Genomic DNA, 27,751 nt, shown 5'->3' on the forward strand with positions numbered 1-27,751 from the left:
GGACGCGCAACCACTGCGCCACCAGGGAAGCCCCAAATTTTGAAATTTTATGTATTATTGAAATAATAACAGCTATCATGTATTAAATGCCTGTTTGTAATCATCGTGCTGAGCACTTTTGTATGTAATACTTCTCATCTTTACAACAACGCTTCAAGATAGGTGTCATTGTACCCACCTATGTTTGAGTAAGTAAGGATTAGAGAAACTAAGAAATTTGCCCAAGGCCCTAAATTTAATAGGTCAGGGCTGGGGTTGGAACTGAGGCCTCCTTATCCTCACGTCCATGCCTTCACTGGTACCTCACTACGCCCTCAAAGTTACTGAGGTCTGCTCTTATGTCTCATGTTATTCTCCTTCTAGCCAATTAAATCTTTATTTCAAAATTCTATTTCTCTGGGCTTGATTTCAGCCCTGCCTGTTTTAAGCTCTGCTTCATCTAAGAAGAAAAAAAGCAAGTCCTGGGCGTTAATCACTGGGTCCCCAGCAGCCTAGAATCTCAGAGTGTGTGACAGCTGTGGGTTGTGATTGTAAAGTTAGCTTTACTTTACTAACTACCTTGATTGGCAGAAATGTTAACATTGTATATGTTATGACTTAAAAAAAAGGAATTTCGGGTGACCGCTCACCAGGAGTGAGTATGACAAGGCAGAACTTTCTGTGTGAGGAACCCAGGGCCCAGAACCACTTAGCTGACACACCCTTGCACATCAAGATTTTTTTCCATTTTCAGATTACAGATTTGACTGTTATGGATCATGGATCATCACCCAGGCATTCATATTGTAAGATGGAAACCTTCTAGATGGGGTAGCTGCCATGTTTGGCCAAAATCCTTTTAGAATAATTGCCCAGATCTGGCCCTTATGTAATGATTAACTGCCATGCATAGCACATTTTCATTTAAATTATTTTCATTGTATGTTCCAGTGAGCTGTAGAGTGCAATTTTCTTGAAGGCACGGGACAATGTTCAGTAAAATGTTATCATCTGTGTTTTTCCATTTTGTTGAATTGTCATTGTTTCCCCTTATTGTGTAGCTTGCAATTTGGCAATTCTGTGCACTGGGGGTGTTAAGAGACTGTGCAACTCGATGAAAAAAATTTAGAGAAAAATATCCCGGTAGAGTTTTCTCTTTTAGGCGTATGTTCATTAAAATTGAGTACTTTTTTTCGCCCAAATAACAAATATGAAAACCCTAAGTGTTTGGGGGGTATTTAACATAGAAATTGAAACAAAAATAGATTAATGTCTTTACTAGGTTATAAATAGAAAAGGGAAAAGAAATCTCCTCCAGTGAGAGGAAAGACATCATACTTAAGAATTTTGCTGTTCTTCTTTTTGAGATTAGCTTTTTGATCCAAATTATTCCTTGGCTAATTTAGATGTAAACATGCATGCATTGAAACCGCTGTAGTAACATGGAGAACACAACAGCCAATAGCAACTGAAAACCATAGTTCAAAATAACCCTTTTCTATTTTTTTCCCTGCTACCTAACTGTGCATTCACCACTGGGAAAAAGGGAAACTCTTGCCTGCTTTTTCTGAGTTTTTCACAGCATTTGCTCTGATAGAAACATACAGCATCACAGATCAGTTTTCCCTCCTCATACGGTAGTTTTATTACAGCTGGAGAAGTGCCCAGTAAAACTTGCCAGTGTTGTGACACAGTGCCTAAGAATGATTGATTGAATGATACTCTTCCTGGCATTTTCTCTCAGACTCTGGCTTTTATTAATTAAAAAACCCATTGTGTATGAATAATGCCACCTGGACAAAAATAGGACTTATACAGGAGTGAATTCGTGGTTCAGCATTTGTATCTGTGTGATTAAATATTTGAATATTTTCACTGAACTGCTTTTGAAATGAATTGGATTGAGACAGAAGCAAAAATGTCAGACTTACAGTGGAATTAATCTATAAAGTAAGAGGATTATCAATTTTATAGAAAAGTAAGTATCATACTATAAAGAAGTGCTGAAAGCAGTTTCTTAAGATTAACATAATAGTTTAATCCTATTTTTCTAAATCAGACTTTCAACTTTTGGATTCCAATGATACTTTCACTAAAAATAACAATAGGAGTCCAGAGAATTTACAGAATTCGATGGTTATGTGATTTAAAAGTGAACTTTAGAAGCCGGTTAGTTTTGCTGTCTGCTCTGACACCTTGGGGAAGTCATTTCATCCATCTGGGCCTCGGTTTCTTTCTCTCCAAATGCAAAATAATTGCCTCAGTTCCTCCTCTCCCACAAGGTGCAAAAACAGAATAAAACACAACGAAATGCCACCATCATGGATGTTCCCGTGTGTGTTTAAGTGTGAGCCCTTAATAAGAGCTGACACTCTGCTACGATTATAGGAGGGTCTAAGATGCCAGTTATGGCAACATATCAAAGGGGTGAAATATTAGAAATTCTTTGAATTATTTCAAACTAAAAGGTCATTTTCTTTCTCAAAGCAAAATTGATGCGTTTTCAATATTTGTCAGTTTTTTAAAAAATGCCTAAAAATTGGCTTTATCTCTGGTCCACCTTGGGAGCTTGCAGTACAGTGTTTGACTTACAGACCCGGGCGCTACACTGCAAGCTGCATCTGTAGGTCAGTACGCCATTTGCGGTTCCAAAGTTTTTGATCAAGTAGTGTTACCAAAAGTGGGATCTGGCTGCTCACCGCTCAAGAGCTGGCATGCAGGGATGGGGGTGGGGAGAGGACGAGGTGTGTGCAGGCGGACTCCTGTCCAAAGGACAGACAGGGGGCAAGAGCTGTTACAGGTGCGGGGAGGGGCTACACGCACGAACAGCACAGGCAGCTCTGACAGTCATCCTGAAATCGGTCATCGGTGGTCTGACGAGGGTCATCTTGGTGGTTTTAAATACAGTTAATCTTCAGTTCCGGGGTCGGTTTGTTCCCATTTCCTTGAGGCTAATTCTTGGAATTGTGGCAGCTCATGTCATGGCTACAGTCTGCTCATCATGTAGTTAACTTCCTCCACCCGGTGAGGGTTTCAGTATCTACAAGACAGCTCACAGGATAGGCCTCAGAATATTATCTGTAGCCCTTGAGGAGGAATTAAAGGTCCTTGACTTTGCTTACCGACTAAACTGTTATTGTTTTGTCCTGTTTGACTGCTTTTCTTTGCTTCTGCATTTTCTCACTTCTCTGATTAAACGTACTCTTTGGCTAAAGTTTTTCCACAGACAAAAGGCAGGTGGAGGACATGGGGGGCAAGGACCACAGGGTCCTGCTCTGTTTCAGTAGGTCATGATCTATATCTTAATATACACGCACACTGATCGATGCATGACACATACACATTATAGATAACTTGCTTATCTGTTTATCAAGTGGTTAATTTATGTATAAAGAGAAAGTCTCTGTCAGACTTGCAGCCCCTCGAGATTAGGGGCGTTGGGGTTTTTACTCCCTCCTGAGCTAGCCCGGTGCACCGTTCCCTGTGGGTAGAGCAGGGAAGGGGTGACAGAACTTTATTTCCCCTTTTACCTTCCTCTGACTGAGAATGTTGGCTGGCATCCCTGCCAGTCTGGGCTAGAGTACAGGAATGTGGGTCTCCTGTGCACTCTGTGTCCTTGAAGCCCTCAGGCTGGCTGCTTCTCCTGGCAGTCTGGGCTATCTTTTTGCCTTTCTCCTAGGAGAAGAAACCCCTTTTCTCCCACTCTTTAGAAAGAGCAAAATTCAGTCCTCCAAGACGCTTCTCTTGCCCTGTGCTAGGTACTTTATGCTATTCTTTCCCTTCAGTAAGGACATGAGAGACTGTACATACAAAGCGGCAATGGCCAGACCATTTATAAAAATAGAACCTTGACCTACAATCTGCAACAGGCTGCCAGGGAAACGAACCCCTTTGCTACAATAAATAAACCAGGAAGCCAGCCTACTGTAAATCAGACTGGCAGGAAGCCAGATTACTATCTCCAGTGGCAATCCAGAAAGCTAAACAATAACTTCTATAACATTCTGCCCCAAATGGCCAGGACTTGATTAATAACTGACAGCTTTCCTAGTTTTTGTCCCCGCTTCCAACTTAGGACCAACCAGAGAAAGTCAAATATGCTCCGCTAACCAATCACTGGAACACCCAGCTTCTAGTCAGCCTGCCTACAGCTTCCCCAGGCCAACAGCCTCCAATCAGGGCACCCCTGAATCCTTCTCTTTTTTCACTAGAAAGTTTCCCCACGTCTCTGCCAAAACACTGGTGATGGTGGCAGACTCCCTTGCTTGTCTGAATAAATAGCCGTTGCTTTTCTCATTTGGTTGGTCCTTGTTTATTTCCACGATAAGAAATGTCAGATGTTTTCCTTTATTTTTATATTCAAACTTGAAAAACAGGAGGTCTGATTAAAATGCACTAGGACCAGCAAGAGATTGCTCCTTCAATGCTACTAATTTCCCTAGAGATTTTATTAAAATCCGTTTGCTGTGAGAGCATTGCACGCGCTATGGTGTTTGCTTGGATTTCATAACTTCAGCTCAGCGCTCAGGAGGATGCCCCTCTACCCTGGTATATTCTTTCTAAGGCAGGGGACACTGCTTCCCATGTCTTCTCATCACAGTGTAAAGTATAGGCATGTTTTAGCGAAGATCTAAGTAAACTGACTTTAAAAAATCAGATCTATAATTCCTAAAATAATTAACTATAGCCAGCAGGTCCTTAGATAATTAGGTAAAAATGGTATGCATTTTAGTAATGCACCACTATTATCAATTCGTTCTAACTCCAATTTAATGCGTAAACTTGGCCTGGAATAGGCTTCGACCACATGCCTTCTCTTAATTTAGAGTCAGAACCTTTCAAAGCACATACACATCTCTGGGACTTCTCAGTTGCCAATGTCTATATTTTCTCAATTCCCTTTTTTCTTAACAGCTAATCATACACAGTTATTTACCTAATCTTGCTTATGTTAACCTGAGCTCTGTGAATTCTTGTATTATGGTTTGTTCACATGTGAAAAGCATAACTCTTCCTGACTTTTTCCATGACTGTGCTTTATTTTGCTGCTATAGACTTACTTGATTCCTGATCCCTTCCCATCTGCTATTTGCTTTCTTAGCTGGATCTAGTTCTAACCTGAACCTGTACTAGGGTTACAAGTTACTTGTGTCCCCTCAAGAATTATATATTGGATTCCTAATCCCGTTAGCACCTCTGAATATGACTGTACTTGGAGATAGGGCCTTTAAAGACGTGAAGTTAAAATGAGGTCATTAGGGTGGGCCCTAATCTAACATGACTAGTGTCCTTATAAGAAAAGGAAATTTGGACACACAGGGGTGTATGCACACACAGAGGAAAGACCATGTAAGAACATAGAAGATGGCCATCTACAAGCCAGGGAGAGAGGAGTCAAAAGACACCAAACCTGCTGACACCTTGATCTTGAACTTCCAGCCTCCAGAATTGTGAGGCAATGCATTTCTGTTGTTTAAGTCACTCAGTCTGTGGGATTTTGTTATGGCAGCCCTAGCAAACTAATGCATTAGTGATTTTCCTTACTTAGCAATCTGCAACATTTCCTAACTGCCTAAGCAAAAATGTTTCTCTGAATGGGCCTATTTTCCTCCATAGAAGAAGATAGTTAAAGCTCAGTTGGATGAATTCTGTTTGATTTAGGACAAAATTAAAGTGATTTTATATCAAGCTTCAAGCATCATAATCAATTTTATCATCATGAGAGCACATCATGGAATTGGGGAGATACCGTCTGTGATGCAAGGAAAGTGTATAGGCCAAGAGGCGAAGAGAAATTAGTTAACAATAAATCAATATATGGATTACCAGAGTTTAGCTTAAAATGTAAGCTATGAAGCTGAGAATTCTTTCTTCTCTCTTGCTACTACCTTTCTATCACATGAAACATCATTGTTTTGGTGATATTTTGCAGACACATTAGAGGGACTAGTAAAGGCTTTTGCAGGCCAACAGGATTTTGTTTCAAAACTTCACTAGAAGGTTGAATTATATATTACAAGATCCTTCTAGTTTAAGAGAAAAGAAGGTAAGCTGTCGAAAATAATCAGCTGTTAGAGCTGCCTAGAAAATATGAATGAGGAAGGGTTAAGCAAAACTGTACACATTCATTTACCACCTCCCACACAAAACCTCACGTAAATGGCAGTAAAATAATAAAAATGGTATAAACCCACAAGTTAAAAAAAGAAAAAAACAGGAGGGAGACAATAACAGATGAACAATGTCAGCATGTTTTTTGGAAATGGAAAAGAGAAGTAGCTAACTTAACAGATCCAAGAAAGCTGAGATGGAAGTAAGTAATTACAGAGGGACTTCTCAAAGGAAGAAACTTGCTACTACAGCAGTTAAAAAAAAGTGCATGGCCTCCAAAAATAGGGTTGTCTATCCTGACATTTTAGGGTGCCCCGTGAAAACACTGGTTTGACAATATACCCATCAGTGAGGCCTGTCAGTCATAGGCCCTGCCCTTTCCCATAGCATTTCCAATCAATAACTCAGTTCTATAGGACTCACAGCCAAGGATCACCACACATTGGAGAGACCCCTCAACATGAAAGAAAATAAAACAAAAATGGAAAGAATGCTGTAGTTCAGGGGAAACAAAATTGGGGGAGCAAATGCCAACTTAATATCTCTAATATACTTGAAGCAATAAGAGAAGAGTGTAGCCATGAAAAAAGAACAGGATGCTATAAAAAGGAACAAAGACACAGGACTCTCCGAAATTTAAACATTTGATTTGCAGAGATAAGAATTTAATAGCACTATTGGAAGCTAAGTCAAGGGAATCTCCCAAAAGAAAAAACAAAGAGACAAAAATGGAAATAGAAAAGTTTTGAAAATTAGAGGCTCAATTTAACATGTCTAATGTACAAACAAAAAAATTTCCAGGAAGAATAGGAAAAAAAGATGGAGAAGAAATTATTAAAGAAATAATACTATATAGTCTAGAATTGAAAAATGTGAGTTTCCGTATTGAGGGGAGCATTAAGTGTTCAGCACTTACACTAACGCACGTTTCCACAAAATTTCAAGTAACCAGAAATAAAAAGAAGATCTTAAAATTCTCATCATTATCATCATAGCTCTATCCTTATATAGCACAGTTACTTTTAGCACATTTAATCTTCTTAGAGACTCCTGAGGGAAGTAGTAGTATTTTATGCTCTTTACAAGTGAGGACTCTAAGGCACAGGGTGGTTAAGTAACTTGCCCAATAGCACACAGCTAATAAGTGGCACAGTCAGATTTTCAAACCAGGCAGCCTGGCTCCCATGTTTTACACCCCTAACCACTACAATGTATTGACTTTTATAAAGCTTCTAGAGGGGAAAAGAAAAAAAAGAATCCAAAAGGCATCAGATTTCCCAACAGCAGCACCAAATGTTATATAACGCAATGGATCAATGCTTTCAAAAGTCTATGTAGAAATTATTTACTACCTAGAATTCTGTACATAGTCAAGCCTTCAGTCAAGTGTAAGAATAACTTCAGATAAGTCAGAAAGACAAAGACCAATACCATATGATATCACTTATATGCGGAATCTATAAAACAACACAAGAGAACATATATACGAAACAGAAAGAGACTCAAAGACACAGAAAACAGACTTGTGGTTGCCAAGAGGGAAGGGGTATAGGGGAGGGATGGATCGGGAGTTTGGGATTAGCAGATGCAAACTATTATATATAGGATGGATAAACAACAAGGTCCTACTATAGAGCACAGGGAACTATATTCAATATCTTGCGATAAACCACAAAGGAAAAGAATATGAAAAAGAATATATATATATATATATATATATACACACGTATAACTGAATCACTTTGCTGTACAGGAGGGAGACAATAACAGATGAACAATGTCAGCATGTTTTTTGGAAATGGAAAAGAGAAGTAGCTAACTTAACAGATCCAAGAAAGCTGAGATGGAAGTAAGTAATTACAGAGGGACTTCTCAAAGGAAGAAACTTGCTACTACAGCAGTTAAAAAAAAGTGCATGGCCTCCAAAAATAGGGTTGTCTATCCTGACATTTTAGGGTGCCCCGTGAAAACACTGGTTTGACAATATACCCATCAGTGAGGCCTGTCAGTCATAGGCCCTGCCCTTTCCCATAGCATTTCCAATCAATAACTCAGTTCTATAGGACTCACAGCCAAGGATCACCACACATTGGAGAGACCCCTCAACATGAAAGAAAATAAAACAAAAATGGAAAGAATGCTGTAGTTCAGGGGAAACAAAATTGGGGGAGCAAATGCCAACTTAATATCTCTAATATACTTGAAGCAATAAGAGAAGAGTGTAGCCATGAAAAAAGAACAGGATGCTATAAAAAGGAACAAAGACACAGGACTCTCCGAAATTTAAACATTTGATTTGCAGAAATAAGAATTTAATAGCACTATTGGAAGCTAAGTCAAGGGAATCTCCCAAAAGAAAAAACAAAGAGACAAAAATGGAAATAGAAAAGTTTTGAAAATTAGAGGCTCAATTTAACATGTCTAATGTACAAACAAAAAAATTTCCAGGAAGAATAGGAAAAAAAGATGGAGAAGAAATTATTAAAGAAATAATACTATATAGTCTAGAATTGAAAAATGTGAGTTTCCGTATTGAGGGGAGCATTAAGTGTTCAGCACTTACACTAACGCACGTTTCCACAAAATTTCAAGTAACCAGAAATAAAAAGAAGATCTTAAAATTCTCATCATTATCATCATAGCTCTATCCTTATATAGCACAGTTACTTTTAGCACATTTAATCTTCTTAGAGACTCCTGAGGGAAGTAGTAGTATTTTATGCTCTTTACAAGTGAGGACTCTAAGGCACAGGGTGGTTAAGTAACTTGCCCAATAGCACACAGCTAATAAGTGGCACAGTCAGATTTTCAAACCAGGCAGCCTGGCTCCCATGTTTTACACCCCTAACCACTACAATGTATTGACTTTTATAAAGCTTCTAGAGGGGAAAAGAAAAAAAAGAATCCAAAAGGCATCAGATTTCCCAACAGCAGCACCAAATGTTATATAACGCAATGGATCAATGCTTTCAAAAGTCTATGTAGAAATTATTTACTACCTAGAATTCTGTACATAGTCAAGCCTTCAATCAAGTGTAAGAATAACTTCAGATAAGTCAGAAAGACAAAGACCAATACCATATGATATCACTTATATGCGGAATCTATAAAACAACACGAAAGAACATATATACGAAACAGAAAGAGACTCAAAGACACAGAAAACAGACTTGTGGTTGCCAAGAGGGAAGGGGTATAGGGGAGGGATGGATCGGGAGTTTGGGATTAGCAGATGCAAACTATTATATATAGGATGGATAAACAACAAGGTCCTACTGTAGAGCACAGGGAACTATATTCAATATCTTGCGATAAACCACAAAGGAAAAGAATATGAAAAAGAATATATATATATATATATATATATATACACACGTATAACTGAATCACTTTGCTGTACAGAAGAAATTAATACAACATTGTAAATACTTCAATAAAATTTTTTTTAGAAGAATAGCTTCAGACATTTTTAGAAATTCAGTTTTACCTGTGGTGTGTCCTTTCTCAAGAACACAGATAATCCTTTATCCAGATTAGAATCCAATAATTAGGGAGCCTCATACTGGGCAGAGGTCAAGAGAAGTTCCCTGATGACAGTTGTCCAGCAAGCCCAGACACCGACCAGTTCAGAACAGAGCAAGGCAGGTGGCTACTGGAGGGTTATCTTCAGAGAAAGAGAGAAAGAAAGTAATAGCTTATATGATGTTTTTGGCAAAGCATAGAATAGTATAAGAGATTTTACAGCGCTCTTGCAGGGCTATAAAGAAGAAAGAGTGATAAGGGCATTACAAAATTAAGCCAAAGAAAAGGAGGCAGAATTTATAAATGCTGCATGTGAAATGAAGTGTAATTGTGACAGCTCAGTAAAACCCAAATGTGAGTTTACCCAGATGTATGAAAGGTTTGTGACATGAGCTGAACTGCTAGATGGAGAAGAGGGAAAAGAAGACATCGAATTGTTAACTTGTTCCCTTCCCTGACAGAAAATGAGGGATCAAGTCTAGAATTAATAAATCAAGAGATAGCAATATAAACATATTATTTAGATAGAAGCAGGCAAATATGAGAAAAAAATATTTAAAGGAATTAGTTGGGGGTTGGACTCTGGACTGGGAAAAACTTGAGTAAGATACTGCTGCTTTCATGATAAGACTTGTAGTAATATTTGACTTTTAAAAAAATGTGTATGTCTTAATTGAATGAAGGGAAATAGTAAGGGAAATAGTTAAGAATTAGTCTGCTCCTCTAAAGGCTTTCTGCAAGAAATCAGTTTTAGGAGAAGCCTTTAAAAATAGGACTTAATCTGATGTGGAAGAGAAAAGTGTGCCATCCAAGCGGGGTGAGCAGAATATCTGGGAAAGGAGGAAATGGCTCTGAACTGGAGGGAGGGTGTGGGTTGAGGAGAGCTGGCACACAGTTTGGGACTGATGAGGCTTGAAACTGGGAAGTCCGTCTATAGATGACTGGAGCGCCCAATATAGCTGAGGTTTAGCTGACAGGCGAGTGCTGATGACGGGTTTATGAGGCCATGGGGCACTGTGAAAACAAGCAAATCTCTGTTTTCTAAAGCCTGTGTAGCCGGAAGAGGAAACGTGAATCGGAAGCTGTTGTCTTCTGGGCAACCAACTCAGATACTAACCCTGTGAGTTTCTCTTTTCAGTTTCATGAAATGAATGAATTTAGGGTCAAGGAATTAATAGGTCAAATGAAACCTTTAAAAATGTAGGCATGGCCCGCTCTGTGTGAGCCTTCAAGTTCCTGTTGGAATTTCCTAAAAAGCGGATTTTTTTGCCAAGTCAGACAACTAATGATGTTACTGTAGAGAAAGTAGGTTTCTTCTTTGCTTCTCCTTCTTCCTCCTCCTACTCCTCCGCCTCCCCCCCTCCCCCCTCCCTTTCTCTCTCTCTCACGAGCACACACGTAGTTAGGTTTGGTCTTTAATCCCCTGTAACCATGTGAATTTTTTACAGTGCAGTTCATTGGTTTGTGCTTGAAAATGCCATTCCCAGGTCCCATTCCAGATTTCTCCCCGATGCCCGTAAAAGAGACCCGCCATGTCTTTCCAAAGCTGAAAAGCACCCCCAAGCAGAGTCCTTACTTTAGTAGAAAAAATGTTTCTGTTGAACACGTAGGGGATCGTGATGGTTGTGATCTTTGTGTTTTTCATCATGTCACCAGGTAGAACTGGTGTGATCTGGTTAGCCCAGTTGCGCCCCCTTTGAGACGCACCCAGTTCCCAGCCAGGGACACCTTGTTCCTCCAGTGTGTGCCCAGTGCGTGCCCTGAAAGTCACAGGAGACGGGGACCCACGGCCGCTCTGCTGCCCCAGAGGGGCGCAGGGCCCCGAGCCCACCGCAGCCTGACACCCTCCTCCCACAGGTGCCCCGGGGATAATCAGGGGGCACCGCAGAGCCGGTTCTGGTGCTAGATTGTGAGACCTTAGGCTCAGTCCCCGGCCCAAGTCCTCTGTCATCCCTAAAGTGGAAAGGTCTCCACTGCACTCACAGCACAGACACTTCCAGTTGTCAAATTCCACGACAAACTACTGAACTCTAAAGAGGAAATGCTGAGTGGCTGTTTCATGATGAAAATAAACGTCCGTGCGGTGTCTGCTCAGCACCGAGCATACTGTAGAGCAGGTCGGTGGCCCTGCCGCGAGAGTGTTTCCAGTTTGGGACCGACTGGGAGACCCTGCATCTGTTTGCTCCTTTCAGCCAGGGTCTGTCCTCCAGCGCCCCTGCGGCAGGTATAACAAGGGCAAACAAGAAAGTTTTTTTCTAAAGTCATCACTATTCCTGGAAAAGTCCCTCTGCAGCAACACTTCCCTGGGGGGACCCTGGGGAGAGGGGGGCGGAAGGGGGCAGGCACGACATTTCACATGTAAAAGACAGCCTGCCCTTAAAGAAAATTTAAACATTTTATTTAGTGATGCAGTCACTTGAACATCTTCCCTAGGGCTTTGTGCCCTATTTTAGGAACAAAAGATCAGCTCTTTCCAAAGATGCCCCTAAAATCAGCTTTCAAAAGAAATGAAAGAAGCCACTAAAATACTGGGAGGGCAGAGGGTGAGAGCCTGCCTGCCATACCAGGCACTGATAACCTCATTTGAAAAGTAATTTCAAGTGTTAGAGAGGTAATTCTCCCCTGTCTTTGTGGCAGTTTAACAAGAATTAGACAGATTTCTCTAACAACTTGAATAAGTTACAGTAGCTGCGGGGAGTGTGGGCAGTTTAGGTACATTTGGGGAGATGTATCTGGGGTGCATTCTCTTTCCTTTCCATGATCTTGGGATTCTCGCGAAAACCATGGTCTTCTGTCACTCTGGGGACCTAAGTGAGGGTTTTTGAGTACCTCTTCATTGCAATGCAGTCTTTGACTTACTATTTATGAATTACCTTCTTGGGATGAAATAATATTGAAACTGTTACCAAACCAGGTTCGCTTACCAGGTGCACAGCAGCAAAGAAAGGATTTATTCACAGGCAGCCAAGGGAGGAGACGGGAGAACCCGTCTCAGACCTGCCTCCCTGAAGGCAAGGAGCTTGAGATATTTATGGGATAAAGAAGTAGGGTGATCTTAGGGGTGGGGAAAGGTGATTGGGTGCAGGGAAAAGGTGAGGTAATCAGTGGTCTGCCCAAGGTGTTTCTAAGTTACGTGCTTCTTCACGGAATGTATATGTAAAAACGGAGGGACTTCCCCGGTGGTCCAGTGGTTAAGACTCCGTGCTCCCAATGCAGGGGGCACAGGATCGATCCCTGGTCGGGGAACTAAGATCCCACGTGCTGCATGGCATGGCCTAAAAAAAAAAATTTTTTTTTAATAAAACAAAATAAATAGATTAAAAAAAAATGGAGGCACTTCGCACGATCTGAGCGTGCGGGTTTTGGTCCTCGACATCAAACGGTCATTCATCAGACACCTATACAGGCCCAGTTTTAGGGTCAGTGGTCCCAACCAGCCTTAGCCAGCTGGAGCTTGAACTAGACACAGCTGACTCCAAGTGCCTGGAAAACAACTCAGGCAAACGTCTTATTGTTTAGGCTACGTGAGGCTTGGGGGGTATGCAATTTGCAAGAAAATAATTAAGGCGAGCGTGGGTAGTAAAGTAGGCTGCAAGCAGATATATAGCAAACTCTAAGACAAACTCAAGAATTTCTGTTAGTCACCAAGTTTCTGTTAACCCAATGGGGCACAGTTTCAGGTTGGGTTTTTTAACTCTATGGGGCATGGTTTCAAGATTATTTGTGGACAGATGATCCACACCAGCAGAGAGCAGGGTGATGATAAGAGCAGCTCTAGATTTTGACACAAATCAGTGGGTGGGTTTCATAGAAATATAAAATCAGTTGGTGCAGCTGCTGTGGAAAACAATATGGAGGGTCCTCAAAAAATGAAAAATAGAACTACCAAAGGACCCAGTAATCCCATTACTGGGTCTATATCCAGAGAAATGCAAATATAATTCAAAATAAAATATTTTGAGATATCTGCACTTTTGCGTTCATTGTACCCTTATCCACAATAACCAAGATATAGAAACAACCTAAGTGTCCATCAATGGCTGAGTGGATAAGGAAGATGTAAGACACACACACACACACACACACACACACACACACACACAATGGAACACTGGCTGAGTGGATAAGGAAGATGTAAGACACACACACACACACACACACACACACACACACACACGCACAATGGAACACTGGCTGAGTGGATAAGGAAGATGTAAGACACACACACACACACACACACACACGCACACACATACACAATGGAACACAATATATTCAGCCATGAGAAAGGAAACCCTGCCATTTGTGACTTGGATGGACCTTGAGGGCACCAAGTGAGATAAGCCAGACACAGAAAGACAAATACTGTATGGTATTACTTACAATGTGGAATCTCAATTAAAAAAAAAAAAAAAAGTAAAACTCATAGAAACAGAAAGTGGAAAAGTGGTTGGCAGGGGCTGGGGGCGAAGGAAGTAGGGAGAGGTTTGGGTAAAGGGTACAAACTTCCAGCTACACGATGGATAAGGTCTAAGGATCTAATGTATAACATTGTGACCGTAGTTGATAACACTGTATTGTATAATTGAAATTTGGTAAGAGAATAGAATTAAAATGTTCTCACTCCCCCAAAATCAAATCAATAAATATGTGAGGTGATAAATGTGTTAATTCATCAGGTGGGGGGATTCCTTTCACAATGTATATGTATATCAAATTACCACCATCTACATTTTAAATATCTTACAATTTTATATGTTAATTAAGCCTCAAAGCTGAATTTTTTTTAGAAAAGAAATGTCAATAGACTCAAAGTAACAAGGGGGAAAAATGCGGTAGAAAATCAGTATCTAATCTTAAAATCTACCGCTTGCCCTAGAATATTGTAATATACCTAATGTGGTCACACAATGTCACAAGTGTTCCCTGGGTTTGGCTGAACTCCCGTTGCGGAGCACAGGCTCCGGACGCGCAGGCTCAGCGGCCATGGCTCACGGGCCCAGCCGCTCCGCGGCATGCGGGATCCTCCCAGTCCGGGGCGCGAACCCGGTTCCCCTGCATCGGCAGGTGGACGCGCAACCACTGCGCCACCAGGGAAGCCCAGCTGAATTTTTTTTAGAAAAGAAATGTCAATAGACTCAAAGTAACAAGGGGGAAAAATGCGGTAGAAAATCAGTATCTAATCTTAAAATCTACCGCTTGCCCTAGAATATTGTAATATACCTAATGTGGTCACACAATGTCACAAGTGTTCCCTGGGTTTGGCTGAAGTTGGTACTGTGTCTTCACACAAATCTCTGAGGGTATCTGTCTTTGGTGGAGTCCTCAGCTCGCGCCGTGTTCCTGGCTCCTTCTGGGTTTTCCTACATTGAATCGTTAATTCATAAGGCACGGGTTGGTAAAAACACTTCACACCTTCTCTTGTGCTTTGCTCCACCCAGTAATCGGTCATCCAGCCCTCTCTTGAATACTCCAAAAGATAGAGACCCCTGTTTTATAAGGCAACTCGGTCCACTCTCAGAGCACGCTAATTGTTGCTTCCTTTTTTTGTATGTGTTTGTAACTCATCAGCTTTACTTCCTTGCTCTTGAGCCCTGATTCTCATTGAAATCATCTATTGTGTTCTTCCCTATCCGGGTACCAGTAGACTCCACGACCGCATCCATTTCCCATGCAACGTAGAAATGTTTGAAATTATTAAAGTTTCAAAATCCTGGTTTCTGTGTGTAACCTAGCCTCTGTCATGCCGTTTTTATTCTTTTCTCCTGACAGTAGTTCCTCCTAGGCTGCCACTCCGGATGCTTGCCCTGGCCTGCTGTCCCCCACGGCACCACCCCTCTGCCACGCCCACTGCTCATCAGTATCGCTGTGCAGTGAGGGTTCCCGGGAGGAGAGCCTGTCCTTCTCCTCCCATGGGATCTACCCGCACCAGCCAGGCACTTACTGACAGAGCCTAAGGCACCCTCAAAGTGAGAAGTCAAAGAATTGTTTTTGTTTGGCTGAATTCTAAGCACGAGGACATTTATTGGCTTTATTTTGCTCCTAATTTTATAACACATCACATGCTCCAATGGACATTTTTCCAATGTTCTTGAAAGTTTAATTAATATTTACCACGTTGAACGGCATCTTTATGAGGCCCTCTTTTGGGAGGTGGAATTAAGTCTGCGATTTGTACTCCAGTTTGGATGCTGGAGTGGCACAGGGACTGTACGGCGGGGTCCTGATGTAATAAGGCTCAACAAGAGTAGTCCTCTTGGTTGGTTAGGGTCTGTGAAGAAAACGACCTTTAGGCAAACTTGAAAACAGATTATAGACGGAATTGCTCTCGGCGGCTACTAGGAATTATTGCAATGTTTATGCTGCAAAGGCACTTGGTTCTGAAGAATAATTATTAGGTGGGTTTTTTTACACCCTTGACAAGAGGTCCTAGAGGAAATTGAAATAAGTAATCTAGATGAGAGGGAACATTTCATTACTTATTAATCAGACAAACAAAAAGCTGAACGTCACTATAAGGTGTTTTACCAGGCATATTTTCAGTCCAGTAAAACCGGAATCTTCCCTCTAGTCCTTAGAAAGAAACTGGAAGTTAATCCGAGATGAAGGCCTTGCAGTGATGGATAGAGCCCAGGGCCTGTTTCTGCCTGAAGATGAGAACCTGAGGGAAAAGGGTGACTGGAGCCAGTTTACACTGTGGCAGCAAGGTGAGCGTGCTACTTCCAGATCATTCTCTGCAACCTGATGGGAAGGGGGCACTTCTGGCGATACCTCCCAGAGCTAGGGTTCCCTGACTTAAAGGAAACTACCTGGGAAACCCAGATTATGAAAATCTATTTGTTGCTTCTTGAAACTATGTAGGAACACTCTGTGTGTGTGTGTGTGTGTGTGTGTGTGCATGTAAATATGTGGGTGTGTATATGCATGTGTGTATTTGGATAAATATATATATGTTGTATTTTGATTTTCCTGGTCTTTCCTGTTAAATGATATGTTACAAAGAGTAACCCTACTGTACAGACGTAACTGAAGAGCCCACCATGTGCTCATCGACGCCTAGAAAGGAGCTTTCCTGAGCCTCTTTTGCTCCTGTACCTTGGAGACGATGTTGCGTGCCAAAATGATATCACCACGGTGAGAGCCGTTAAGGGTGATGACAAACCAGAGTGACAAGTCAATAATAACTAGGGTCTGAGCTCATCAAGAACAGGAAGAGGTTCACAGTCAACCTAATCTTCCTTGAGGTGTACCCAGGCCCAGGTACACAGACAGGGCCCCAATCTGTGTCTGTCCAATGAGTTAATATATCAATCTGTCCTCAAAATGAGGAGCACTGAATTTTATCTTTAAAGCTCTCTCCAACTCTCTTCTGGAAAATTCAAGTTAACCGGGGTTAACGGTAGCTGAACAAAAGTAAATCCACTTTGAAGACTAAACAGCATGTGTCACACATCTTTAACTGCAGAAAATAAATTGGGAGGATGATAAGCAGTTGGTTTATATTATGGGACAAATAGCACTGTTGTTTATGTCGGTATGCTTTCAGAATACTAAGATTTACACGTCAGAGAAAGAAGAACGACCTCAGTAATATTTTCAGGGAAATGTCCAACAGAAGTGATATCACATGATTTCAAGTGACTGTGTCAGCTTTTTGCCAACAAGATTTTTTAAAATAGAGCTTTAATAAGGTCAATATGTGAACAACATGCTAATTTTGTCTATTGGCATCTCACTAAATGAGTCAATTCTCTTGGCCTTAAGCATTCACCAGTTCATCTGATGGCTCCGTGCCATTAACATCCTCATGCTTCACAGAAGTTACTGGGCTTCCTACACTAAGTCTTCAGAATAGTATGCATCCTGGCAGTAATTTCCGGAAACCATAGTCTCTGCTAAAAGCACATGCTTTAATAAGGTTGAAATATGCAAAGCATTATAGGGCATATAAAAGTGTTAAACAAGAAAGGAAATAAATAATGGAGACAATTTCATTGGGGGCAACATTTTGACTTTTCAGGTTTTTGTGTATTTTTTAAAATTTTTTAATGGTAGCACAGTACATATAACTTAAAATTTACCACCTCAACTGTTTTCAAGTGTACATTCAGTGGGGTCACGTCTATTCATATTTTCCCGCCACCAATCCCTAGAACTGAGTTTCATCTTGCAAAACTCAAACTCTGTACCCATTAACAACACTCCCCATTGCCCTCCCCCAGCCCTTGGCAACCACCGTTGCACTTTCTGTTTCTATGAATTTACTACTTCAGACACCTCATAGAAGTGGAATCATACGATATTTGTTAACTATAAATTTTCATATATTTTGATTATACCTGATTATCCATGAATTAGAGTAATTTCTTAAAATATTTTTTACTTCCTTGATCTTTGTTAAATTCTTCTTCCCACTGAATGGAATTTGCGTGTTCTTTTCTTTCTCTCTCCTTAAGTTTGACAGAGTGATCTAGTATGTTCTTTAAAAACCTCAAATTATATCTTACCTTATTTTGATTTTTTTCGAATTCCTGCTTTTATATTTTTCTTCCTCCTCATGTTCTTTTTGTTGTTTATTTTATCCATTTTTTTAAACTTTTCAATCAGAACTTCTTAGTAAATTTATTTTCATTCTTTCGTCTTCATTAATAAAAGCATTTAAGGCTGTGGACTGATCTCTGGATTTAGCTTTGGATACTTTCCTTAAGCTATAATTTATATTTTCACTTGTATTATTCCCCCCAGAAACGACTTCATTTTTATCTCAATGTCCATTTCGATTCAAAATAATTTAGAAGTGTGTGTATGTGTTTTATAAGTATCTGTTTTCCAATCAGTTGCAGTCAATTAAATAGAAGTTAATTTCTAGGTTTATTTTATGATCATAAAATAATACACCTCCCATAGTTGCTCTTTTAAGAAGTTTTATTAAGGTTCTTTGTGGTGTTTTGTTTGTGGTTCCAGGCCTCTGGGAGGAACCCAGTAACTGTTTTCCGGAAACAAATTTCACAGTTTAAAGAACTTTGAAGGCAGCTAGTATTGTAGCTTGCATAGAAGCAGGGTGGCACCCCTGAAGGCAGATGCCCTGTTGGCCTGGAGACAGAGGGGACGGAATCCTGCAGCAGGAGGGGTCAAGGAAGATGAGGGGAGGGAGATGGCAGGGTCGTTTCTTAGCCACACTGAGAGCTCAGATTCAGACAGGAGGCCCATGAGGATCTGACTTGTGAAGATTTAGAGGTTGTCTAGCCTAGTTAGGAAGGGACGCTGCTGGATTCTTGAAGGCCTTGAAGCTGTGGCTGCAAAGCTTCATTTCTTTCCATACGTAAGTGGGAATCATGGACTGTCTCTAAGTAACCCAATCATTTCTGAAGTATATTTATTCCTTTTTAAATGATCAACGTTTCTGAGTTGGAGAAAAAAAAAAAGACCGAAGCAACAAATAGACATAACTAATTTTTCCCCACAGATGTTTTCAAATTGCTGTGTGAATGTTACAGAACATCTGTTTTGCTCGTCTATTGTTATAACGATGAACGCTAAAACATAGTGTTAACAAACATGCCACACGTGCAGTCACTCTTTCTTCCAGAGCCCGTGGGAGATGGTGCTCACCTATCCCAGTAGCCCTTCTGGATGAGCTCAAGCTGAACCTCTGAATCCTGCTCAGCACAGTGTTCTAGGTAGCCACTGTCAGCTGATCAGAGTTGTCATATGCAAGATGAACCTATTGCCATCCCAGCAATAAAGCCTTGAAACTTCAGAGGGATACGACCCAGAACCTTTAAAAATCTCACCTCCGTGAATATCCCTCATAAAGAGTATTATTCACATGTAGATGAAATACTCAGTTGATTCTTTCAGATTTGCATTGGCAGTTAGAGCTCTTCCTGGGGCTATTTTTCCCAAAGAAACAAAGTTTATCACTTCTTGAAAGTTACTTTAAACTGTGTGAGGAGTAATAAATTAAAAACAAAACCACACTGAGTTCAGCTGCTGGGCAGTTTCTCCTCCACGGTTTGTTCCGCACAGTTATGTTCAAATCCAAGACGCAGCATAGGGAAAATCATGCTTTAAAGCATAGCCTTTGGAGGCTGAGGATCCCGAGTTGGGGTCCTGGCTGCACCACTTGTTAGCGTGTGATGTGGGCTTGTTGCCGACTCCCTGAGCCTCAGATTCCTCAGCTGAAAAATGACGATGAAAATCGTGCCTCGAGTATGGGGTTGTCACCAGGATCGGTGAGCAAAGGTCGGACATACAGATAAATGATGGCGATACTAGTTTTTATCGCCTGATTAGCATACATTATGTAACAGTGATGGAGACATCCTTAGGTCGCCGTTAGGAACATGGACTCTGGGTCCAGTTGGACTGGAATTCCCGCTCTGCCACTTACCGTGTGACCTCTCCATGCCTCGCTTCCTCCTCTATAAAATACGATTCTAATAGCGTCGCCCACCCTGGTGTTGTAGGCATCCGGTGAGTGGTCCCTGGCCCATGCTGGGCACCGTAGAAGTGTAGTTGCGTTCCTAAACCCTCCCGATCACACGTGAACAGTTAAAACTGCCAACGGCAATCCACGAATGTTAAGATTCCCCTGCAGAGAACCTGTGTTTACAGACTAGAAAAGATTTATGTGGCTAAAGGGCTAGGGATGTTCTCTAATTCACTCCTCACCAAGTGGCAAGCCTAGTGACCCAATCTGTTAGGATCCCCATTTATTAGCTGTCATTCAGGTAAGACACACGTGTTCTCCAAGCGACACGTGCTCAGCCCTCCCCACTGCGCCCGTGGGAAATCCGGACACCTCTGGTCGCTGCTCAGGGCCCCAGGCTTCGCCTATAGCCGCTGCCTGAAAGCGCAGAGCCCACAACTGGTACTACTGCTAAGCCATCCCCAGATCCTGCACTTAGGACCGCGTGGGAAGCTAGGGCTTGAACGTTCTTTGTGATGTCGTGTACAAGAATCTGTTGGTTCAAACTGACATTGTCATTAAACTCATGTTCAGTTAGTAACTAAAAACAGCAACTAACATTCTACTCAAGAGACAGATTACTTAGGAAAAACAAATATAGAAGTTGTTTTCTAAAATACCGTGGTCCATTTGATCGAGGGGACTGGCGTTAGGATACATTCCTTGTTAACTCTCATTTTATTCTCTGTGTATGATGACCTTAGGGCACAACTAACATTAATTAAATAAAGTTGAACTCGGCTCAGATCTATCAGTACCTTGTAGGAATCCTGACTAGGGAATTACAATGTCTCTACCTTTTAAAAAAAAACCATTGTTTTCCTCCTCCGTGAGAGCAAATGATGCTGTACCTTCCTGAGCACATCTTTCTTAAGAAACAGTGATTTTGTCGATGGTGAAGGAACTTGCATAGTCCAGGGTGCTTTAGACTATGTCCCAGAATCTGTGTTCTTGACCAGTCCCTCGGAGAAACCCCCATCTCTGAGAGACCTCCTCCCCTCTTCACTGAAATCCTATTCTAATCAGCATATAAAGGATGAGCTGTACATTGGAAAATACATTAAATTTCGATGAAAACTAATGTGTAGGTTATTAGAATATAGTCCTAGAAAATGCACTTTTAGGTCAGAAGTGTAACATAAGCTATTTTCCTTCCTTGGGGGCTGGGGGGTGGATTAGTTTACTGTGGCTGCTATAACAATTGACCATAAATGTCGTGGCTTAAGATAACTCAAGATGTTTACCTTTACAGTTCTGGGTCTCACTGAGCTAAAGTCAAAGTGTCATCAAGGCTGCATTCATTTTAGAGGCTGCCCACATTCTCTGGCTTGTGGTCCCCTTCCGTCTTTGGAGCCCGCAATAGCCAGTCAAGTCTTTCTCATTCTGTACCACTCTGGCACTGATTCCCTCTTCCACATTTAGACCCTGTGATTACACTGGGCCCATCCAGTTCGTCCACGATAATCTCCTTCTTTAAAGGTTAGCTGATTAGTAGTCTCCATGTCACCTGCAACCTTAATTTTCCCTTGCCACGTAACATAACATATTCACGAGTTCCTGGGCTTAGGATGTGGTCGTCTTTGGGAGGGAGCCATTACCCTGCCTGCCACAGCGGGAAAAATAAGTATTCGACACACGCCTTGTCCGTTAGCCATCCTTAGTCAAATACGGTAGTCCAAGGCTGAGAGGAGAGCTCTGCTGTTTGCTGTGGCAGTCACTGTTTATTGGAACAGGACACTATGTCTTCTTGTGTTTACTCGGCCTTCTCATTCTTACAGTGAGGAGGACAATATAGATTGTATATGGTCAAAACAGGATGAGTTAAAGCTTTACTGTGATTTGTTTCTAACAGTGGTTTTATCATTTATTGTTCTAGGAAGAAAAAATGAAAATGCCTGTAAAGGAGCTCCTAAAACCTGTTCTTTACTAGATAAATTCCCCGAGACGACAGGATGCAGAAGAGGACAGGTACCAAGAATGTTTTCTGTGCTGGGAGGAACCCAGTCAGTTGTTAGGGGAACCAATGGGAATGCTGATGTTTACAAAGAAACGGTTATTTCCTTTGACCCACTGAATGCCTCTTTTTTCACTTGCTTTTTAATAAAACATAATTTCATGCCCTCGACGGCAGCATCGAGGGTGGAACATGTTCAGTGTTTATAGCTCTGTGGAAAATGGGAGTCCTTATTTTTAGTTCCTGCACAAAGAAATAAGACGAGAATATAAATTCTGAATACTGCAAAGGCACTAATCTAAATTGACAGTAATTTTGTACTTTTAGCAGTTCTCCCACACCTTGGTAAATGGATGAACAGGGTGGTACATTTTCTGTGCAGATCAAGTATTCCGTCATGCACCCGGGAACCCACGTGTGGCCGCACACGGGACCCACGAACTGCAGGCTCCGAATGCACCTGGGCTTGGTGATTCCCAAGGAAGGCTGCAAGATCCGATGTGCCAACGAGACCAAGTATGTTTCCTCCCATCACTTTCTCTCTCACTCATCACCTCTGAGGGTGGATGTTCGTTACGACAAAGCTATGCTCAGTTGGATTATTTCTCTTTCTTTGTAACTGAAGTAGACTGGAGTGGGTGGTTTTAATCCACCTTCTTAGTCCGTGTCCCATCTCTGTGCTTTCCGTTGGTCTGGAGATACTCCCCAATTCTAGGGCTGCCCTCCTTAATCATTTCTCCCCAGAGCATTCTTGTCTGATTGATGAGCCTTCTTGCTTCTCTTTCGAGATGGACAGACTTGCATTCAGTCAGCTAACTTGTACTAAACCCTACACCTATTACACATCGTGTTTATTGCTTTACACCGTGAACTATGCATCAATACAAAGAGTCTCCTTCCTGAAGAAAACACCCTGTGGTATTTATATGTCTTGCTCTAGAGGACACAGCATGGTGCAACGGACGTGGCTGCCTTTTCAAACCTCAGCTGTGCCAACTAATCCTGTGTAACCTTGGCCAGTCACTTAATCGCCTGCAGCCTCAGCCTGCTTACTTATAAAATCGGCGATGTTGCTATCTGCTCTGCAGGATTGTTGTCCAGAGTAAACGAAATAATGCCTACGAGGCACTTAGCCCGGGGACTGGCCTGAGAAGGGGCATGGTGAATGTTAGGGCAACTTCTTTTGATGCCTTTGCCTGTCCTGATCTGATTACTCTCTTGCCCTGGAATGCCCGCCTTTTCACCCATCCAAAAGAAACCTATTACTAAGATCCAATTTTGTTCCTAAAAAGGATCCTCTCCTTTGACTTCTTAGAGTATTTACAGGGTATATTCGCAGTGACCCTGCTCTTTATTTCCGTGGCTTTTTGTTAACTGGTATATATTAGTCTCATCTCTGGGACTGAGCTGTAAGTGGCTGGAGGGCAGGAACCGAGTTGTCTTCTCACACATTTATCACGGCCCTTGGTGGAGGTCTGCTGGAGGGGGTTCAGGAGGGTACTGGTCGTTCGTTTGGTTATTGGCAGACACCTGCCTGGCCCGGGCCGGGGGCAGCCGCCCACCGTGCCGTGAGGGATCCTGAGATGACTCACATGGGTCTTCCCCCACCAGAGGTGTCCAGTCAGGGAAGAAACACAGCTCGAAAGTCGTGAGTCATAAGAGAGGCTCAGGCAAGGATGCCGCAGGTGGTCAGTGGGCAGGCAGCTCATTTGCGCTGAGAATTGGGAAACTTGACGGTGGTGGCTTTTAAAGGCAGGAAGGATTTGGACATGAAAAGCTGGAAGAGAGGGGCACTCGAGGCTGAGAGAACAGCATCAGCATAGGCACGGAAGCCGAAAATGACAAGCCACGTGTGAGGGATATCGAGTGCTTTCAGCAACCAAGAGTGTGGGATACTGTTAAGAGGTAAACTGACCTTTACATTCCGGTCACTTTTTCCAGAGTTCATTTGAACATGTATGATTCGAATCAGGTAGCGCCAAACCGAAGGTGGTTAGGTGCGCTCCACCGGCAGGAGCTGGGGGCCAGGGTTTTCGAGAGGAGTTGTGAAGCAAAGCAAGGAAATTACTTGACTGGTTATAGCGTAAGTGGTTGCCTTATTTGGGAAAGGCTGCTGGCTCATTGTGATTGGTTGTTCTTAAGTTTCCCTTTCTCAGACTCCAGTGAATTGACTCTGGTGTAGGTTTTGCTTTGCTACGAGGCTACCAAGGCATTAGAACACCTCCATCTAGTGGCCTCCTTGTTTCGTTACCTTAACGTACGGAATGAGGTTGGAAAGTGAGAGAGTGGATTAGACGCTAAATCATGGAAGGCTTTGAATACAAACTAGTGGGATCAGATCTCTTTTAGGAAGGCGTTCTGGAAACCCTGGGGCGTTTGGGAAGAACAGGTAAGAGACTGCCACAGTAGCCCACCCCAGAAGAGCAGGGAGCGGGATCCTGGAAAGAAAGGGAGGGTGAAGGACAGAGGCAGGAGATGTGACGAAGGTTGACTCAAGTGAATCTCGAGCGTGTGGGGCAAGGCAGGGGTGTCCGTGATGATGCGGCGGTTTCCATTTTGGTCGGTAGGGGAGGTGTTGATGCTTTAGCAGATGCTGAGAGCTTGGGAAGCATGAGGCAGGTTAGGGGAACAGATCATGAGTCCGGTCTTCATGTTATTTGTTTAAGTTGCTGTTGGAACACAGGAGTGGAAATATCCAGGAGTCCGCTGGATAGTGAGGTCTGGAGCTCAGGGGAGAAGTCAAGTCTAGACATAAAGGTTTTAGAAGCAGGCTTATCGGGAGGCTCTAGCGGAAACTTGAGAGGCCATGGCCACATCGACATTTTTGGAGGCAGAAAAAGAAAAGAGAGCCAAGAAGGAGCGGGGGCAGCAGAGGGGAGAGTTGCAAGGAGCCAGGAGGAGGAATCAGAGATGGCCAGACAGGGCGAAGTTTCTTCCGAGATGGCTTGGAGCTCACCAAGCCTTGGCGAGCTCCGCTCGGGTCTACAGGGTCTCTGCCAAAGGCGAGAGGGGCAGGGGGCCCAGGGAAAACAGAGAGGAGGTGGACGTGTGCTGGGGAAGGCAGAGTTTGACGAGGTCAGCTCCTTGGAGATCAAATAAGAATCACAGGGGCCATGAAGATGGAGAAGAGCTTCATCTCTAATTTAAGTATACTAACTTAGGGTCTTAAACTGAAGTTGGGAATGTGATTAGGGTAACTGTCAGCGCCCACCAGAAGTAGGGAAGGGTCATAAGCCCAGTCCTGCGACTCACTCATAGTGTGATCTTGAATAAGAACATTGACTGGGCAGCCCCTCCATTCCCACTGGGCTAAAAGCCAGCCTCCTTCAGGTGGCAGTAAGTAGCTGCTGATAACACTACTGTGCAGATGGTATAGTTTACAAATTCACAGCGATTATGAAAAAGCACTTGCCAACACCCCGCCTCTCGTTGGGCCAGGGCGGCGGTTTTGCGGAGGATGGATTGTTTCACGCTGTCTCGTCCCCGGGGAGCTTTGAAGCATCAGTGCCCTTCCTCCCCCTCCTCACTGCTGGCCAGCATCCTTCTCCATGTCCCCTCTCTGGTACTTGTTTCATGTTGCATTACATTCTCATCCTTCATAATCCTTAACTCCAGGGTGGCTGGGTCAGGCTAAGTATTTCATTACCAAAAAGAGTGTTTTTCACGAGAGAAATGGGTCAATGAAATTAAAGCACTGTGCAATGCTTCTAGTGAAAATAGCTAGAGAGCTGAATAGTAGGGTCAGTTTATAAACTCTGAGGACAGAATATGAAATCTGTATGTAATATGAAATCATACGTAATATGAAATCTGGGAAGTTTCACACTGTTATTATGGAAGCACTATTAGTGTGGAAACAGAAGCACACATACCAGGAAATCAGGCTTCCTTGTTATAGGCGAGTGGAAGCGAGCTTTCAGAGCTTCTCGACTTTTGAAGGAGCAGCAATGTGTGCTCCGTAGTTCTCAGGTGTTAAGCATCACGCTGCGATTCCTGCTGGCGGGCGTGCGTGTTGGTTAAAGATTCCATCACTGCAAAACACAGCACGGCTCTTTTTATCTGAAGATGAGCTTGAAGGTATGCAGCTGTCTATCTCAATAAGTAAAACGATCATTTAAAAGGAATAAATGCTTTCCGATGACAAAACTGACGCATGCCCCTGCGACATAATTTGTGAAACACAGAGAAGCACCATAAAGAAAGTAAATATTATTTTTGATTTCGGTACTCAGAGATATTGCTCAGACGCTTCTCAGGGCCTATATAATGTATATTCATGATGAGGAAGCGGGTAGTGATAATATACATTGTGCTTACTATGTGTCAAGCACGGTTCCAAGCACTCTGCATACCTTCACAACACCCCCACGTAACTGGGATTATTAAAATCTCTACTTTTCAGCTGAGGAGACTGATGTATAAATAGGCTGAGTAACTTCCCCGAGGTCACTCAGCTTAGCAAGTGTCGATATTTGTATTAGGGTCCTAGGGCTGCCGTAACAAATTAACACAATCTGGATGACTTAAAACAACAGAAATTTATTCTCTCACCATTCTGGAGGCCAGAAGTCTGAAATCAAGGTATGGTCAGGGTTGGTTCCTTCTGGAGGCTCTGAGGGGGAATCCCTGTCCCCTGACTCCCTCCTGGCTTCCGGTGGCCACGGGCTCTCCTTGCTGCGTCCTGGCTCGTAGGCACATCACTGCAATCTCTGCCCCTGTCATCATGTCACCTTCTCCCTCCGTCTTCTGCCCTTGTCTTCTTTTCCAAAGGCGCTTACTGAGGACCTCCCTGGCGGTCCAGCGGTTGAGACTCCGCCCTTCCAATGCTGGGGGCACGGGTTCCATCCCTGGTCGGGGAACTAAGATCCTACATGCTGGGGGCATGGCCAAAAAAATAAGCAAATAAATAATTAAAGGCGCTTACTGGATTTAGGGCCCAACCTAACCTGGAATGATCTCACCGGAAGCCCTTTAACTTAAGTACAACTGCCAAGACCCTTTTTTCCAAATCAGGTTATATCCACAGCTCCCAGGGGGACATACTTCTGAGGGTGAGGGCCACCATTCAGCCCACTACAGTGTGGGAACCAAGGTTCCATGCCAGACAGTTTGGCTTGAGAGTTTGTGCTTCTAGCCTCAATGCCATAGACCCACTTATATTATAGGATCATGCTATACTTATACGGTGACCACTTTGAATACTGGTTTTTGTTTCCAGACATCAGGGTAACAGGTAGAGAAGGCTGCTGGGGAGTCTCCATCTCTGGGGGTTTGTTTGTGTCCCCCTCGACAGGCCATGCTTTGCAGTCAGTAAAATGAGCTCATTAGCGATCTTGAGCCAGAGCTGAATGAACTTGAGTCAGTGGATAAACAGGCCACCGCTGGCAAGTGGGAATAATTGTTATCCTCACAGAGTGGCCACGGTGTGTGAGCTTTGGGTGATCCCAGAGGCAAATTCTTTCTGCTGAGTCTCAAGAGGGCTTCTGGTACATGCTGGAACCATACCAAGGGAAAGAAGGGTGACCGTGCAGCTCCCCTGGAGACCCAGCCTCGTTGCCTGTGACTCGCTGGCCCGAAACGTTGCACGGGACCTGTATATGCAGCTCCCCTGGAGACCCAGCCTCGTTGCCTGTGACTCGCTGGCCTGAAACGTTGCACGGGACCTGTATATGCAGCCCCTGGAGAGCCAGCCTCTCGGCCTGTGACTCGCTGGC

The 27,751-nt window shown here is 42.8% G+C and overlaps 1 protein-coding gene across 13 annotated transcripts in view; it reads left to right on the plus strand.

Annotated features, from left to right (window-relative positions):
• Nucleotides 1-27,751, plus strand: part of ASPH (aspartate beta-hydroxylase) — a 238,897-nt gene that overhangs the window by 184,652 nt on the left and 26,494 nt on the right. For 12 of the 13 annotated variants that reach the window (XM_028500701.2, XM_055091279.1, XM_028500699.2 and 9 more), the window contains 3 exons: nt 16,184-16,319; nt 21,960-22,051; nt 22,420-22,553. In XM_028500701.2, the coding sequence (XP_028356502.1) occupies nt 16,184-16,319; nt 21,960-22,051; nt 22,420-22,553 (362 nt within the window). Of the gene's footprint in view, nt 1-16,183; nt 16,320-21,959; nt 22,052-22,419; nt 22,554-27,255; nt 27,705-27,751 lie in introns of those variants that run through there. The other variant, XM_055091283.1, reaches the window with a different exon arrangement.

This window comes from Physeter macrocephalus, chromosome 15 (assembly GCF_002837175.3).
Source record: "Physeter macrocephalus isolate SW-GA chromosome 15, ASM283717v5, whole genome shotgun sequence".
Taxonomy (NCBI): domain Eukaryota; kingdom Metazoa; phylum Chordata; class Mammalia; order Artiodactyla; family Physeteridae; genus Physeter; species Physeter macrocephalus.